The sequence below is a fragment of the Jaculus jaculus genome, chromosome 4 (genome assembly GCF_020740685.1).
Source record: "Jaculus jaculus isolate mJacJac1 chromosome 4, mJacJac1.mat.Y.cur, whole genome shotgun sequence".
Lineage (NCBI taxonomy): Eukaryota > Metazoa > Chordata > Mammalia > Rodentia > Dipodidae > Jaculus > Jaculus jaculus.
Window position 1 is genome coordinate 48,822,205 of NC_059105.1, and position 17,381 is coordinate 48,839,585.

General features: G+C 38.7%; 1 protein-coding gene across 1 annotated transcript in view; it reads left to right on the plus strand.

Moving 5' to 3' along the window:
• Positions 1–17,381, plus strand: part of Stat4 (signal transducer and activator of transcription 4) — a 99,303-nt gene that overhangs the window by 45,500 nt on the left and 36,422 nt on the right. The window contains exons 3-5 of the mRNA XM_045147332.1: positions 7,045–7,143; positions 10,079–10,171; positions 14,656–14,734. Coding sequence (XP_045003267.1) covers positions 7,045–7,143; positions 10,079–10,171; positions 14,656–14,734 — 271 coding nt within the window. The remainder of the gene's footprint in view (positions 1–7,044; positions 7,144–10,078; positions 10,172–14,655; positions 14,735–17,381) is intronic.

Here is a 17,381-nt window from a genome sequence, read left to right on the forward strand (position 1 = left end):
CCTGGGCCAGAGTGAGACCCTACCTTGAAAAACCAAAAAAAAAAAAAAAAAAAGAAAAGAAAGAAAGAAAAGGAAAGAAATTCTAAGTCTAAAGAATTGAAATTAGAGTGAAAATATCCATCCCTCATGTACGTTCCTCAAAGACAATTACTGGCAAAAGTTTGGCCTGTGACTTCTAGGTCTTTTTTATGCAAAGAAAGTGTGGTACTAATGATTGTCTTCCAAAGATTTATTAATTTTGCTAGGTGGAAACACTGTGTTATTATTTCTAATTGCTGCCTTATGAGAGTTAATTTATAGTCAAAGCAGCTTTCAGTACAATTGTGTGCCTACGAGAGTCAGTCCTCAAGAAATGCCAGGAAAGTCCCCACTGTTAATGTTTTTTTAGATGCCCCAGATATAATCTTTCTTTTTATGGAGTTTCTTTTATATTTATAAAAGTATATTTCCTGGAACTTAGCTCAGTCTTTATTTCATTGTTTTCATAACAGCTCTGGTCATTTCTGTCACACTAACAGGAATATAATTTTCCTATTTTATTGTTGGTTGACCATATGAGATTAAGAAAACTTTTTAAATTGACAGCCTCCATATATGTACACAATGCAATCATAATCCTCCCCACCACCTTCCTTTGTTCCTCTCCCCCTCCACTGAACCCCTTCTTCTTTCCAACCAGTCCCCCTTCTATTTTGATGTCATTTTCACCCTCCATCATCCATAACAACATGTTGGTAAATCCAATATTATGTAGATCTTGTGCAGGTAATGTCGGCTACCGTGAGGTCCAGAATGCAACCACTTCTTTGAGTTTGGAAGACAGCATTCTAAAGCAGCCCTCCCCTTCCTTTGACTCTTACCACATGAAATTTTAAAAAATGTCTGCCACACCTTCTACAATGGTACCTAAGCCTCAAGGATGTGAGACAGATATCTCATTTAGTGATGAACAACATTCAAGTGTCATTTCTTACACTTTCATGAGTTTTGAATGCCCCTTCAGTAGTCACTGCCATCTGAAAAGAAAAGCTTCTCTAATCAAAAGTGAGAGTAGCATTAATATATAGCATAATCAAATATTGAGAAGGTAATTTGGTGGGCATAATATACCTATTTGGCCAAATAATAGTAATAGCTTCCCCCTTAGGGTTTATGACTTTCCAAGCCATAACTTTTGACTGGGTTTGCAGTACCAGGCATTAATTCCCTTCCATGGAGTGGGCCTCAAATCCAGAGAGAAATTCTTCCCCCATAACAGGCATGCATATTGTACTAGTGGACATGTCTTGCCTCACCAGTTGTGTAGCTTGCAGGGTACACTGCTGGCTATGAGTATTAATGACTCATAGCACTTGCCAGCACTATAATAGATAGTCTGCAAGGTGAGCCTTCTAACTCAGCTCTAGCTTGATGTCTAAGGATCCTGCAATCAAAGCTTATGTGTCTTCAGCAATAGGGTCTTACCATCTACTTTTGATTGGTAACTGAGAACCTTGGCAAAAGAGCATGAGCTCTGAAAGTCTTCCACCAACACCTTGAAGCAATACAGAAAACTTATGCAGTCAAATGCTCTACCACTAAGCTATACCCACTCTGTCAAAACATCTACTTAGAGTTCTGCATAAGCTACAAAGCTATCTCTCAACTGTCTGTCATGCTGTTTGCAATGACTCTGCTGAGTGGCAAGTATTACTGTCACCCCTGGAGCAATTATAGCAATGAAGAGTAACAAGTGATTTACCTAAACCCATGGAGCTAGTGACTGAGCCACAGCATCTGGTCCCCTGACTGACTTTATGCAAAGGGTTCTTGTACTGCTTTGAAGAGCAATTGTCTCAGATGGATTTCCTCTTCACCGATAGAACACTCTGTAGAGAATATACTCAGAACCCACAGAAAACCTATTTGATGCCTTTTAGACATATATTCTTTCACGTCTGGGGAGATGGCTCAAAGGTTAAAGGTGCTTCTTTATAAAGCTTGTCAGTCCTCATTCATCTTTCCCCACACACATATAACACCAGATGTAAAGTGGTACGTGCATGTGTTTATAATGTGCCTGTGACAATGGGAGGCAGAGCCAGGACAATCCAGAAGCCAGAATCTGGATGCTCATGGGCCAGCTAGTCTGCTATTCACTTGCAGTATGGAAATTAATTTGCATCTGGCACTAATGTGGCTTATTTATTGCCATTGATACATCAATACTGAATTATTACTAACTAAGGTCTGTAATGCACATTGTAACTCTGAGTTTTTTTTTTTAATTTTTTATTTATTTATTTGAGAGCGACAGACACAGAGAGAAAGACAGATAGAGGGAGAGAGAGAATGGGTGCACCAGGGCTTCCAGCCTCTGCAAACGAACTCCAGACGCGTGTGCCCCCTTGTGCATCTGGCTAACGTGGGACCTGGGGAACCGAGCCTCGAACCGGGGTCCTTAGGCTTCACAGGCAAGCGCTTAACCGCTAAGCCATCTCTCCAGCCCAACTCTGAGTTTTAACATACTTTGTATCATGTGTTTACACATTAATATTATACAGGAATGTTTCTCATCCCTGCCACCCCCTGTGCTCTCTCCTTCCCTCACAACCTATGGAAACCACTGACCTCCTTACTATCTCCCTATTTTTGAGTTTTCCTGAATATAATACAATTGAAATATATTATATAGCCTTTCAGATTTTTTTCCATTTAAGCTTTCTGTATGTCTCCATAGCTTAGTGCTGAATAATATTATGTTGTATGGATATATAGCAATATGTTCATCTAATTCTCCTGTTGAATGAAACATTGGCTACTTTAAAATACAATAGTATGAATAAATCTATTATAAACATCCATGTGTGGATGGATTTTTGTATGGAAGTAAATCTTCAATCTTTGGGTAAATACTAAGGAGTGTGACTACTGTATTGTGTAAAAGTGAATTTAGTTTTACATGAAGCTACAAAACTGTCTTCCACAATCTCTATCACTTTATATTTCCATCAGCAATGGATGGAAATACCTCTTGGTACATACACACTTTAGCATCCTGAAATCAACATGCATCTTACAGTCAATGACACCTTTTGACTGCCATGTAGCAATCCCAAAGTCATTGTTATTGTTTGTGTTGTGAGACTGGGCCATAGCCACTCACGTTGTTGTTACTTCACTCAAATTATATGCTCTGTTGGGACAGCGTAAGTTATTTAAATGATGTGTAAAATGTCTTCAAAGTATAACACTATGAACGTTGAGTGGAAACAAATAGTTATGTACATGGAATTAGTGGAGAACAAATCAAGAGAACACAAATCTGATATGTGTTTAACAAATACTATTGCAGTGAATGATCCTGTTTTATATTTTCTTAGAAAACAGTGATGATGAATGCTTTATAGGATGGGAGGAAGGAATTTATAGATAAAGTATTATATTTTATACTTAAACTGATGTAAAAAAAAGATTGTATATCATACACAAAGCAAAGGTGGCAAGAGAAATTGCCAAATCCCTCACAAGAAATGAAAGAAATCTCAGCACAGTAAGAATCTAGAGTAAGCAAATTGTGCATTGCACAGCATTATCATTAAGATGTACATCTGTGTATCAGAAGCATCCTGCTGACTCTTCAGAATTCACTTAACTTCCAGCATGATGCCATTTAGGGAAAATGAAAATCTGTGTTTAGTCAAATAGGTAATGCTAGAAGGGGGTGCATGAATGTTTTACCTTGGCAAGATTTAAAGTTACACCATCAATGTCGAAAGGATTTTTTTGTCTGTAGTACTGAGGATCAAAAAAAAAAAAATCTTTGAGGGGATTAAGATTATGAGTTCAGAGGCTGGGAAGATGGCTCAGCAATTAAAGGAATTTACTTGCAAACCCTACTGGCCAGCATTCAATTCCCAAGTACCCACATAAATCAGATATATCACGTGGCACATGAATCTGGAATTCATTCATAGTAGCAAGAGGCACTGTTGCCCCCTATGCTTGGCTCAAATTCAATATGCAGACTCATATGTCTGTATAACAGGAAAAACAAAAGATACCATTTATCATCATATCAAAAATGCCAACCACACACAAATAACCCTAACTAAAGATGTTTCAGATCTCTACATGAAAATGTATAATGTTTAGTAGAAAGATACTAAGGAAGGCCTAAATAACTGGATTCAAACAAAGTTATAACCATGCTACATCTCTGTAAATTTCTGTAAAGATTTAATACCACTGAAACTTAAAGATTTAATACCACTGCAAGAAAGTAGTACACAGTAGAAATGAGCAGTTTCTCTTTTTGTGACTTGCATTGTGCGTGTGTGTGTGTGTGTGTGTGTGTGTGTGTGTAATTTCATTAGCTTATCCTGAAATTTATATGGAGATACAAAGAAGACTTGGTCTCCTTAAATCACAACTTATAAAGCTCTAGTCCATTAATGAAGCAGAGATGGAATGGAGTACAGAAAAATACTGACCCCATGGGGCCACAGGATTTCTAACAGAGGTATCCCAGCAAGCAGACAAGGAAATAAAGGGCGGCCGATCAATGTTGTTGAAAGCACATTCAGAGGAAAATTCACAAGCACCAAGTGAATTGCAAGTAACAACAGCATTTATCCTAGGTTTTTGTTGTTTTTACTTTTTGCAAATTTAACCTAATTTTACAAATAGAAGTGTTAGATAATATACATCACCTGATAAAACTGTGGCAACAGTCACAGCCACAGAAATGTTAATAACCAATAACCCAAATGTTTCCCTAGACTTAAAAAAGATATAGGAAAAAACAATTTCCACAACTGTAGCTTAGGGGAAAATTTCTTGAATACAGCATGAAAAACACTAACCATAAAGAAAAAGATGAATAAATATCTGACTTTACTACGATAAAAATCTGTAGATTTACATAAGAGAGCAGGAGATCTTGGCAATCCTTGCACATGAGAGAAAGTAGCACACGATGGAGATGAACGGTTTCTCTTTCTCTGACTTGCTTTTCCTTCCCATCAGCACAAACAGGGGTTTTGTTTTATTGTTGTTTTGAGATCCATCTGCTTAGGAAACTGATCACGCTGATTTGATACTGAATCTACAGTGATTAATTTTCCATAAGGTGTTTTGTCTCATGGATTTAAGTGAGGAAGTAAATTAGGGGACACTAAAGAAGGAAGTGAGAAGATATTCTTGGATGAAAAAACATTATTGGTTCCTGGCTCTTAACAAAGGAAAAAAATGAGTAATTTAACTTCACAAGACATGGGGAAACTAAATCTGAAAAGAAAGATAAAAGAAGCTTAAGAAAGAAAAATGAGAAATTGTGCAACAAAGCTGAGAATGTTGAGAGATGGTATCTGAATGATCCTGGAAATCCTCCACAACAGGAAAAAAAACAAATGCTGGTAATTGTGGAGGTGTTAGAGGAAGTCCTGGTCTTAGATGGGACAAGTTGTCAACTTTACATTACTACCAGAGCTTTCAAATACGTCCTAAATCTCTCTCTCTTGTTAACACAGGGAATTTTTTTTTAATCCATTGAAGGTAAAAATGAGAAAATGTTGCTTTGGTGGAGATTTAAAGGCAAATTATATTTTTAAAAAATCAACACATGATAAAATTAATAGAAATAAATTCTAATAGAATCTGAAATTGCCAACATGCAAAAATAAAAAAAAAAAGTGATATCCCTGCTTAGTAAACAGAACCATCCTTCTGAGTTTAATTCAATCTACTTTTTTTTCTTCTGGAACATTCAGTTTTAAAGGAGAAAAATATTTTAAAGATTGCATAATATGGAAGGGCAGGAATGCAGACAGTTGGCATTTACCCTGATGTCATGAATGGAAGTGTTAAATTGACATGAATCACCTGATAAGTTGGGGCAGAAGTCATAGCCATAAAAATGCTTATGAACAGTAACATTTTCCCCAGAAAGACCATTTGGTTTAGTGTCTGTATAATCTACTTTCAATTAGTGAGTGCTGTTTTACTGTTTCTGCTATTGGCCTTGTGGTCATTTCATGGTATTGGCACCAGAGCGAGGAGGGCACAAACTCCACAAGCACATTCGGCTCTGTGTTTCCTGCTCACCCTGCCTTGGGAAAGGTCTAGTGATAAAATTTTAACACTACTGACTAAAATGAGGATGTCTTTCCAAGTAGTCCTGGAAATGCAGGCTAGAAAACACACTCAGGGGCCTTGTAGATAAAGTAAATAAGTGCAAAGCACATTCATTGGTGGGTGCTATGGCAACCATAAATGGTACAATATCCCATGAAGATGTGTTCAAGATTTTAACTTCCAAAACACATCTGATGGCTGAATAAGGACCTCAGGCTGCCAATTAACAATATCTGCATCATCAGCTTTGGCAACAAAAGACATGTATGTTTGTCAAAAAAAAAAAAATTATTGCATGGGGCCAGAGAGATTGCTTAGTGGTTAAGGTACTTGCCTGTGAAACCTAAGGACCCAGGTTCGATTCCCCAGAACACACATAGGCAATATGCACAAGGTAGCACATGTGTCTGGAATTTGCAGTGGCTAGAGGGCCTGGTATACCGTCTCTCTCTGTCTCTCCTTCTAATACATAAAAATAAACATATTAGTACTGAAACGTAGGTGTAGTTTCACTTGAGTTCAATATAGTGATGAGGATGAACACAAACAAATAGGGCCCATGGTGCATGAAACCCTGCTGGCTCAGGCACTGTTAAGACCATCCTGTCTCATGAAAACTCCTGGGGAAGTGACTGACGAGTCGGAAGCCTGCCCCTCTGCTATATAACCAACCCTCCAGTGTGTTCAGGGTCTTTTTTAAAGAAATGCTAAAGAATAATTTTCAAAGTAATTTTTGAAAGACAGCAACATTCTCCCATTGTCCAAGTTTGCAATATGAGTGTGTAGCATTATAAAGGAATAAATTATTGGAGAAGATGACAAATATTTTCATAAATTTATTGAAAGATTAGTGTTGATATTCAAGTAATGACATTTGCTTATGATGTACAAATTTAATTCTTATGCTGATTTTACTCTCCCTTCTTTCAGGGAAAATTTCATGGCAATCCAATGCACGTAGCTGTGGTTATTTCAAATTGTTTAAGGGAAGAGAGGAGAATATTGGCTGCAGCCAACATGCCTGTCCAGGTAATAGTTTCTGAGGTAACATGTTCATGATCTTGTTATTGCTGGAGTCCGTTCTGCTTAAAAGAACTAGTTTTTTTTTTTTCTATCTTCGCTGGTGGTGCCGCTCTCTTTCCAGTCACCTGTATTCAAGGTCTTGGAATCAGCTTTGAGCAGTTCCTTGTCTGCATTCCAAGTCTTCTCAGATTTTGGGGGAGCTTTATTTTCACTTCATTTTGAGACATGGTTTCATATAGCCAAGATTGGCCAAAAAATAATAATCATAAAGAACTCACTGTATAGCCAAGGATAATCTTAACCTCCTGGTCTGCCTGCCTTCACCTGCCCAGTGTTGGCACTGTGGGTGTGTACCATGACACCTGGCTCCTCCAGATTCGTATCGATGTGCTCATGTCTGCTTCCAGGGCTACATTTTGGCCCAGGATCCCGCAGTGTTAAGTTAGGGAGAGGGCTCAGTGGACAAAGCACTTAGAGTGAAAGCCTGAGTGTCTGAGTTCACATCCCAGACTCCGTGTAAAAGCCGGAAGCGGTGCCAGGCTTCTGTAATCCCAGCATGCCCGGGGTGAGGTGGGAGGCAGAAATGAGAATTTCCTCAAGGCTCATGAACCAGATAGCCTGGCAATTGTGGCAGTGCGCAATGGACCGGAAACCCGTCTTCAAAGGGAGGTGAGAGGCGAGGAACGGCATCTGAAAGTTGTCCTCTGATCGCCACACATGTATCATGGCATGCATGCACCCATACCCACCCTCACATATACACTCATTTCATGTTACACATTAATTTATGAATACAATCCCCACCTTTCAGCTGAATTCTTGCCTACCATTTGGACTGCCTTCCCCGCCCATTTGTCTTCATGGACCGATCTCACTGAAATCCCTTAGAGTCTTTCAATTTTTTATCTCATAAGTGGAAGCAAGTCCACCAACAGAAATTTTGTCTTGCAGAAATGACACAAATACTTATTGGTTGACTGTCCTTTGCCCTAATGTATTTTAGGTTACATTTTGTCCCACTAGCCTAAATGAACTCAGACACTTTGGCAAAGACAAGTAGAGAAATCAATAACCTTTAAGGAATACATTTGCAGCTAATACTTACAAAAAACCCAAAATTTTCTAGATGACAACCTCTGTAATTTAGTAAATCATAAAATTAGTCAAATTTGAATACCTAACTAATATATATATAATATAATATATTATATATATTATATAATATATATATATATATACACACATATGTTTTTCGAGGGTCTCAGTCTAGCCCAAGCTGACCTGGAATTCACTATGTAGTCTCAGGGTGGCCTCCTACCTCTGCCTCTCAAGTGCTAGAATTATAGCTGTGCTACCACACCCTGAAATACATATATATCTATTGAAGATTCTCCAGCTCAGTTACTGTCAGGCTATGGCTATTTATGGAGGACTTTGAAGTTTAATAACATAGCATTCTTATATAACAAGGATGATACTGTTTTCATTTAACTTAAAAGCTGCAATAAGTTTCTAAAGTGCCTATAGTTTGAAGCAATGCGTTTTGAAAAACGATTATGTTACTATCATAAATACATAGCTGTCCATTTTTGTATTTGTCCCATCTATAGTCATTTGTGTATATGCTAGTCCCTCAAATGTCAAATATCAGTCAAATCGAAACATTTGCTTGTACATTATCAAAGTCACTCTGAAAATAATCTGTCAATGCCACACACTACCATAAAAGGAGTACAGTTTCTAACATTTCAACTAGCTCCACAAATAATGGCAACAATCTGAGAGAAAGAGAATTTTGATAAAGGTTTTGCTAGTCTGATGGATGTGATGTATTTGAAGAACACTTTGTCAAGAGTTGAGAACATGGGTTTTCCTGGAGGTGCCACCACTGATCTCCTGTGGATCTGAGTCAAGTCATTACCCCTCATTCCCTGCTCATTTAGATGACAAAGAGGCTGCTTATATGTCTCCCTCTCATCTCTAGATGTTTGGAGGGCTTTAGATTATTACAGTGGCCAAGATATGATGCTCACCCAGACTAGTATCTTTCTTGCATTTTCTTTAGTGATCTCCCTTTTTCTAAAATGAAAATAAGTCTTATCCCAACACTCAACATTGAATTAAATCCAACCTAATGTAATTTTATCAGATCAATTTTTAAAGTACACGTATTGGTTTCATAGAATTTCAAAGGTAAAACAGATCTATGGGAAATTAGGAACATTTTAAAAATCATAAAAGTGGGCTGGAGAGATGGCTTAGCGGTTAAGCGCTTGCCTGTGAAGCCTAAGGACCCCGGTTCGAGACTCGGTTCCCCAGGTCCCACGTTAGCCAGATGCACAAGTGGGTGCACATGTCTGGAGTTCGTTTGCAGTGGCTGGAAGCCCGGGCGTGCCCATTTACTCTCTCTCCCTCTATCTGTCTTTCTCTCTGTGTCTGTCGCTCTCAAATAAATAAATTTAAAAAAATATTTAAAAAAAATCATAAAAGTATCTGTAATTTCAGTTAGAAAAAACATACATTACATTTTGGTGCATGTATCACTGCAATTACTATATTTAAGTTACATATAACTAAACACATATTGATATTAATTATGAACATGTATACATATATAAGCCAAAGTCATGTCTATGGTGTTTTTATAATCTGATCATTTGCTTACATTGTAACATTGTCTATATTATGTCACTTAATATTTTCTACAATATGAGTTTTTTTTTTCTGTTCTGGGGATAAATTCCAGAACCTCATGCATGCTAGCACAGATTCTACCACTGATCTGCATGTCCAGTTCTTGCAGTATAATTTTTAATGTTTGTCAATTACTTTCTATAGTACATTGCTCCAGACCTGAGAACAAAGAATATAATACATAAAATGCCTTACCATAAACCAGTTTTATCAACAACAGTGAAATCTCAAGGCATTCCTTTTCCAGGGGCCTTTGGAGAAATCCTTACAAAGTTCTTCAGTTTCAGAAAGACAGAGAAATGTGGAACACAAAGTGGCTGCCATTAAGAACAGTGTTCAGGTGAGTGGTCAAATGCAGATGCTTAGAAAGGCCCATTACTGTCCCCATTCGGAAAGCACAAGACAGTTTGCCTATAAGTCCTTCTCACATGTGGGGTTTATATGAAAAGGATAGATTACTTGTAGGAAGAATTTTAACTCAAATATGTTTCTCTGATATACCACTATCAGATTACCTTTGTCTTCTTAATTGGCCTTTGGTCATTTATATGTTTCAAACAATGTGTCCATTTCACTAAGTTTTTTTTGGCATAAAACTGTTCATAATTTATAGTCTTTTGAATATCTGTAGAATCCATAATGTTACTCCTTTCCTTTGATATTAGTAAATTTGTTTACTCTCCCATCTGTCTAGTACAGACTTAATAATTTTCTTGATCTAAGAAAGATTTTAAAGTAGACTAATGCTCCATTATGTCATAAAATAGAACACCAATTTCTCTTTCTCAAACCAACATAGAACTTATGTTTTTAAGAATATTTATTCATTTGAGAGAGAGGCGATAATAGGTGCATCAGGGCCTCTAGCCATTTCAAACAAACTCCAGACGCATGAGCCACCTTGTGCATCTGGTTTTGTGAGTACTGGGGAGTTGAACCTTGATCCTTAGGCTTTGCAGATAAGCACCTTAACTGCTGAGCAATCTCTCCAGCCCCACATTTATGTTTTTATATTTTTGAAAATAATAGTTCCCCAAAATTAAATCAACTATAGACAAAGGTAAACTGTTCCACACATTGAATTGTAGGCAGAAGATTTAAATGGAAGTATTAGTAAGCATTTGCTCCCATACCTCTCCATATCACATAAAATGAACATGCAAGTTTTTGGTCACACCGTTACAAGAATCAAGCTCTTAGGATGGCCCTAAGGTAAAATGGCTCCACACATGATCATGTTAAATCCAGGACTCTGCTGACTCTACAGGTGTGTGAAAGCAGAGAGTACTTGTTTTATCATAGTAAGAGCATGTAAGCACATTAAGCAAGTGCACAAACGAGTTTTATATCCAGCTTCTGTTGGTGGCAGTCGGTAGAGTAGCTGGGGTCCAAATCTAGGACATAACACATGACATGCAAGTTCTCTATGGCTGAGCTACATCGTCAACCCCTCAAATTTCATGTTAATTCCTGAGAAATATGGTGCAACCAAGACTCATCATTGGGAGATCCAACCTGATTCTTTCCCCAGGCCTGTACATCGTCATAGTCTCTGTGAGCATTGGCTACTAAGAGCACCTCTGGCTTTGCGTATCCGGGGAGCTCTGGAATGCTTCTATCCAATGAGTGAGAGGCAAGGTCTAGGATCAAAGGTCATGTTCCTGGGTTCTTCATGAGGTCAAAGTTAGACCCCAGTGAAGACCATGTGCTTGCTTAGCTCCTTCCTCTGCTCTGAGTGCTGTAAGTCCTTTCTCCTGAGGATGTTCCCTTGCTACATCCTTATACCCCATCTCCATCTCAAGCTCTAATTCCAGCAAGCCCAGCAGGCAAGACAGTGCTTGTCAATCAATGCACTCTGCCACTTAGTCCACGACCTCCATGTCTCCATAGAATGTCCTAGAGTGTTGGCATTCCCATAAATATTTTTCTGATCATCATATTAACTTTTAAAAATTATTTCTTCTTAAGATGATGACATCAAAATAAAAGAGAGACTAACAGAGAGAGGGAAGGAATATGATGGAGAGTGGAGTTGTAAAGGGGAGAGCAGGGGAGGGGAGGGAAGTATCATGGTTTATTGTCTGTAAATATAGAAGTTGTCAATAAAATTTTTTAAAATATTTCTTCTTGCCGGGCATGGTGGCGCACGCCTTTAATCCCAGCACTCGGGAGGCAGAGGTAGGAGGATCGCCGTGAGTTCAAGGCCACCCTGAGACTACAGAGTTAATTCCAGGTCAGCCTGGACCAGAGTGAGACCCTACCTCGAAAAAAAAAAAAAATTTCTTCTTGTTCACATTTTACAGTCACTGATGTCTGAAGCCTTTTAATTACTTTAGCTTTTTTTTTTTTTTTTTGGTGGTATTGTTTTGAGGCAGAGTTTCACTGTGGCCCAGGCTGATTAGGAAATCACTCTGTATCCCAGGCTGGCCTCAAACTCATGATGATCTTTCTACATTAGCCTCCAAAATATAGTTTATAGGCATTAGTCCACCATAGGGAGGTTTAACATAGATTACTTTTAAAGTCATGGCTGAATATACTTTTCATTTAGAAGATTCTGAAAGATACTGTCTTCTTTTCACTTTTAATTTTGAAATACAGACAGTATATCTCTGCTTTAAAACTTACTTTATTGCATTTTCCCCAGACATGTGAGTTGCTTGTCTTTCAGTAGCCAGTAGCATTCCATAGGTGTTTGCACTTGAGAAATTTGACTTGGACATGAGATGCTGCAGAGGTATTGAAGAGTAGTGAAAGGAGTAAAGCCTGGAGTCTCCTCGATCTATACAGGATTTGCACCTTTGTGGGTTTTTTGTAAGCTTCATTGTAAGACAGGGTCTTATCCTAGCTCAAACTAACCTGAGTCCCACTCTTTAGTCCCAGCATGGCCTCAGACTCACAGCAATCCTCCTACCTCTGCTTCCACAGAGGTGGGATTAAAGGTGTGTGCCACCACGCCAAGCTTCTAAATAGGATTTGAATGTCAGCTTGACTAATTAATAACTAATTACTAATTAATGGGAGTCTGAATTTCCTCACATGAAAGATGGAAATAACTTATGCTGCAGGATGCTGGGTGTGAGTGTAAATCTTAGGTATAGCAGAGGTTGCTCACAAGAACATTGTAGCTGTTATCACCAGGAAAACAATATACCATGTCTCGTCAATGGCTACAACTTTGCTTCTTTTCTTAGACTCATAACTGTCAAGAAAGTCATGCTAGAGCCTGATATAATAAGCAGGAAAGAGAAGAGTAATCATAACTAATGCTCATGAAATGTGCTTAGCACTAGGTACTGTTTTAAGCAACTCATGTGACCTGACAACTTCATGAAGTAGACATAGGTGTATCCTCCCTCTCCATTTTTCAAACAGGGGCTGAAGCACAGACATTTGCTCAAGTTCATTCAGCCTAATAAGTCGCAGAATTGGACCACAAGCTCAGACTCTCTGAGCCAAAATTTTCTATTTTCTTAACTAGTAATCTGCCTAACTAACATTGGGAATTTGTGGGAAAAGGGCTAGAGTGGGAGAAAGACATATATTGTCTTAGAGAAGACCCGCTAGAATAAGCAAGCAGTAGAAAATTTGACTTCCTAAGAAAGGGAAGCAGGCTGCGTCCAGGAAGCACTGGTTCTAGGCTGGTATCGGGCTGTCAGATCACTCCCACACTCTTCACCGTGAAGCTGATTGGCGCAGTCACTACCTCGGTGAGCGTCCACTTCTCATCTCAACGAGGGAGGACGGGTACTCTGAGTAGTGTGGGGACTAGGCAAGACAGTATATGAATAGCCTTCAGTTAAAAAAAAAAAAAAGGACTAATGTGGGTTCCTGGGTTCTTGCTCCATGGGCCAGCCACGGTTCCCCCCAAAGGCATCCAGGCAACCAGGGTGGGTGAGTGAGTGACAGGAGAAGTACTCCCGGGAGATAGTTGAACAGCTCTCTCAGTTTATTGTCAGTGAAATGGGTTTGTAAGCATCTGAGGGCAGGGGGAAGGGTCCTAAGACGATTGGACATACCAAGTTCAGTTTTGATGTCTATGGGGACATTCATTCTAGCACATAAGCAATGGCGGGGGAGCATGTTCAGGTGATCTAGGGTCTCAGGAGGATGGGCTGTGTGAAGGCTGATAAGGAGTTTCCTAGGCAACTGGCCAAAGGTTACAGGGCTGTGGGGAATCTAAGTTCAGGTGTGCTGGGCTTGGAGAGGGAGGGGCCTCCTATAGCCTGAGGGTAGCCGTGCCTGGAAGCTCAGGCAACCTCTCTTGAAGGCTCCAGCCTGTGCCTGGCAGTGCACGACAGATTAAGTAAATAGCAACATTTGGAACTAACTGAGGAATGACAGTGAAAGAAGACACTGAAGGATCTTCAAACAGGCAGGAGAAAAAGGAAGAGCTAGTCCTTCCAGCATCATTCAACCTTCATGTGAATTAGCTCTTCAGAAGCACAGCCTTATAGTCTTGAGAAGTTTTGGAGGCTCACAGTGCTGGGGTATTATTTAAAAACATATATGATGTTGGGCTGGAGAGACGACTTAGCAGTTAAGGCATTTGCCTTCAAAGAATAATGACCTGAGCTTAATTCCCCAGTACCTACATAAAGCCAGATGCACAAAGTGGTGCATGAATCTGGAGTTTGTTTGCAGCACCTGGAGGCCCTGGCATGCTCACTCTTGTTCTCTCTCTTTCTCCCCCCCCCCCCACCATTATCTCTCTCTCTCTCTCTTCTTGCAAATAAATAAATAAAAATCATATACATATATATGATGCTTTTTTGAATATACTTGAACATTGCAATATACTTTGATAGTTTCTTTTGTATAAAGATGACAGAACAAGACACCAAATACTTAGAAGATCTTCAAGATGAATTTGACTACAGGTATAAAACAATCCAGACAATGGGTAAGTGACTGTTTTGTTTATATAAGGGAATAGAAGCAGCATGATATTCAGGGCTCCTTTTTACTGGCAAGAGTTGAGAAGTAAATCTGATAAACTTGCCTAGTGATCCCCTCACCTCCTTTTGGTTTTGGACAGAGAATATAGGAAAGAAATATTTGGTTTTGCTTCTTCCTTCTCTCTCTCTCTCTCTCTCTCTCTCTCTCTCTCTCATATATATATATATATATATATATATATATATATATATATATATGTGTGTGTGTGTGTGTGTGTATATATATATATGTATATATGTATATATGTATATATGTATATATATATATATATATATATAATCGACCAACCAACTCAAAATTACATGAGAAATCACATCAATTGCAGCATGTATCTCCCCAAAATAACATTCTCCTAAGGAACCAAGAAATCATTGTTGGGATGTAGCTTAATTGGTAAAGTACTTGACTAGTGTACATGAAGCCTTAGGTTCAATTTCCAGGATTGCATAGATCAGGACATGGTGGCTTAGGCCTATAATCCCAGCATTCGGGAAGTAGAGGGCAGAGGATAAAAAATTCAAGGTCAGAGCTGGAGAGACTGCTTAATGGTTAAAGTGCTTGCCTGTGAATCCTAAGAAGAACTCAGGCTCAAATCTCCAGGTCCCACATAGCCAGGTGCAGTGACTCAAGCATGTAATGTTGCACATGTACACAAGGGGGCGCACATGTCTGGAGTTCTTGCACAGTGGCTGGAGGCCCTGGTGTGTCTATTCTCTCTCTCTCTCTCTCTTTCTCTGCTTATATCTCTCTTTCTCAAACATAATAAATAATAAAAATTTCAAGGTCATTTGAGGACAGCTGGGTTATAAATAACTGTCTCAAAACAAATATGTCATTGTCAAGGTTGGGTACAGTGGCACACCCTTGTAATTCCAACACTTCAGAAGCTAAAGTGGGATGAAGGAGAATTGGAAGCCAACTACATAGCAGGAAACTTTCTCAAAAGACTAAAAAGCAAAGAGGGGGAACTAGCAAGATGGCTTAGTAGGCAGAGAACTTGCCGCACAAACATGAGGACCAAGTTCAAAGCTGGCAAAGGCCGAAGAGATGGCTCATCAATTAAGTGCACTTCTTGTGCAAGCATGAGGGCCTGAGGGGCCCTGGATAGCCAGAGTTTGAACCTCCAGATTCCATGTAAATAGCTGGCCATGGCCACATGCACCTGTAACCCTAGTCCTGCAGGGGAGCAGAGACCCTAGCTTTTGGAATCAGTAGAGAGACTCCAGCTCGAAGAAAAAGGTGTGGAGGTGAGACAGAGTCAGACGCCTGTTGTTCTGCTCCAGCCACCACAGGCAGGCCCCACCAGTGCAGACAAGCATCCTGGTGCCACAGCACACCATGGTAAGCGCAAACCTGGAATCCCAGCACTGGTGCGGGGGAGACAGAAGGATCCCATGACTTGTGGCTAGCTAGTCTAGCAATCAATGAGTTCTGTTTCAGTAAGACCACTTGTCTTAAAAATTAATAAATAAAGTGGAGAGCGATTAAGGAAGATACCAAACATTGACCTCTGGCCTCTATGTGCATATATGCATGTACATTTACCTGTGCACACACACCTGCACATGCACCCACAAATATATGAACACACATATATATAAGTGTGTGTACACCATACACATGCACCAGCAAAAATCATAACTAATGCATGCAAAAATAACTACCTCACACAATCAGGGAATTACTATTATTAGACACATTTTTGTAATGTTCTGGAATTATAAAGTCACAATATGCTTCATAGAGAAAATCTTGGAAAATAGGTAAAAACATTAAAATATTATACAAAATCTTGGGCTGTAGATATGACTTAGCAGTTAAGGCACTTGCCTACAAAGTCAAAGAACCCAGGTTTGATTCCCCAACACCCATGTGAGCCATATGCACAAGGTGGCACATGTGTTTAGAGATCATTTGCAATGACCAAAGGCCCTGGTGTGCCTTTTCTCTCTCTCTCTCTCCTTCTTTCTCTTTCTTTTCCTCTTTCTCTGTCTCTCAAATAAATGAATTAAAATTAAATACATTCTTTTAAAATTATATAAAATACCAACCTACAAATAAACTGTGCAAATGCATTTTATCTTGCATTTTCTATGCTTACAAACGTGTATATTTTTTTTGAAAAATGAGACATCTTATACATAATTCTGTGTATAACATTTTCAACTAAAGTTTTATTTCTAAGTATTTCCAAAACATAATTTTAATACTTATATAACTGTCAAAATGTCAAAACACTGAAATTTATTTGATTCTCCCTGTCATTAAATATGAAGTTGTTTTTTAGATGTATTTAAAAAATGGAGGGGGTCAGTAAGCATATTTATAAGACCTAAGATTTACAACTAAGAGTGGATTAACAGTTTACAGAATCCTGCAACTATTGGGACAATGGGTGCTATTCTAATTAGGTTTATACTAGTTGATACAGTGGTGCTAATATTTACTACATTTGAGCATTGCACTCTGCTTATGATACACAGCAGAGGAAACATGATAGCAAAATATAGAAATTCTATGTTACTTTTGCAACGTAAGTTTTCAAAGTAATTTTAAACATATTTTTTAGTTTTATTTATTTGAGAGAAAGA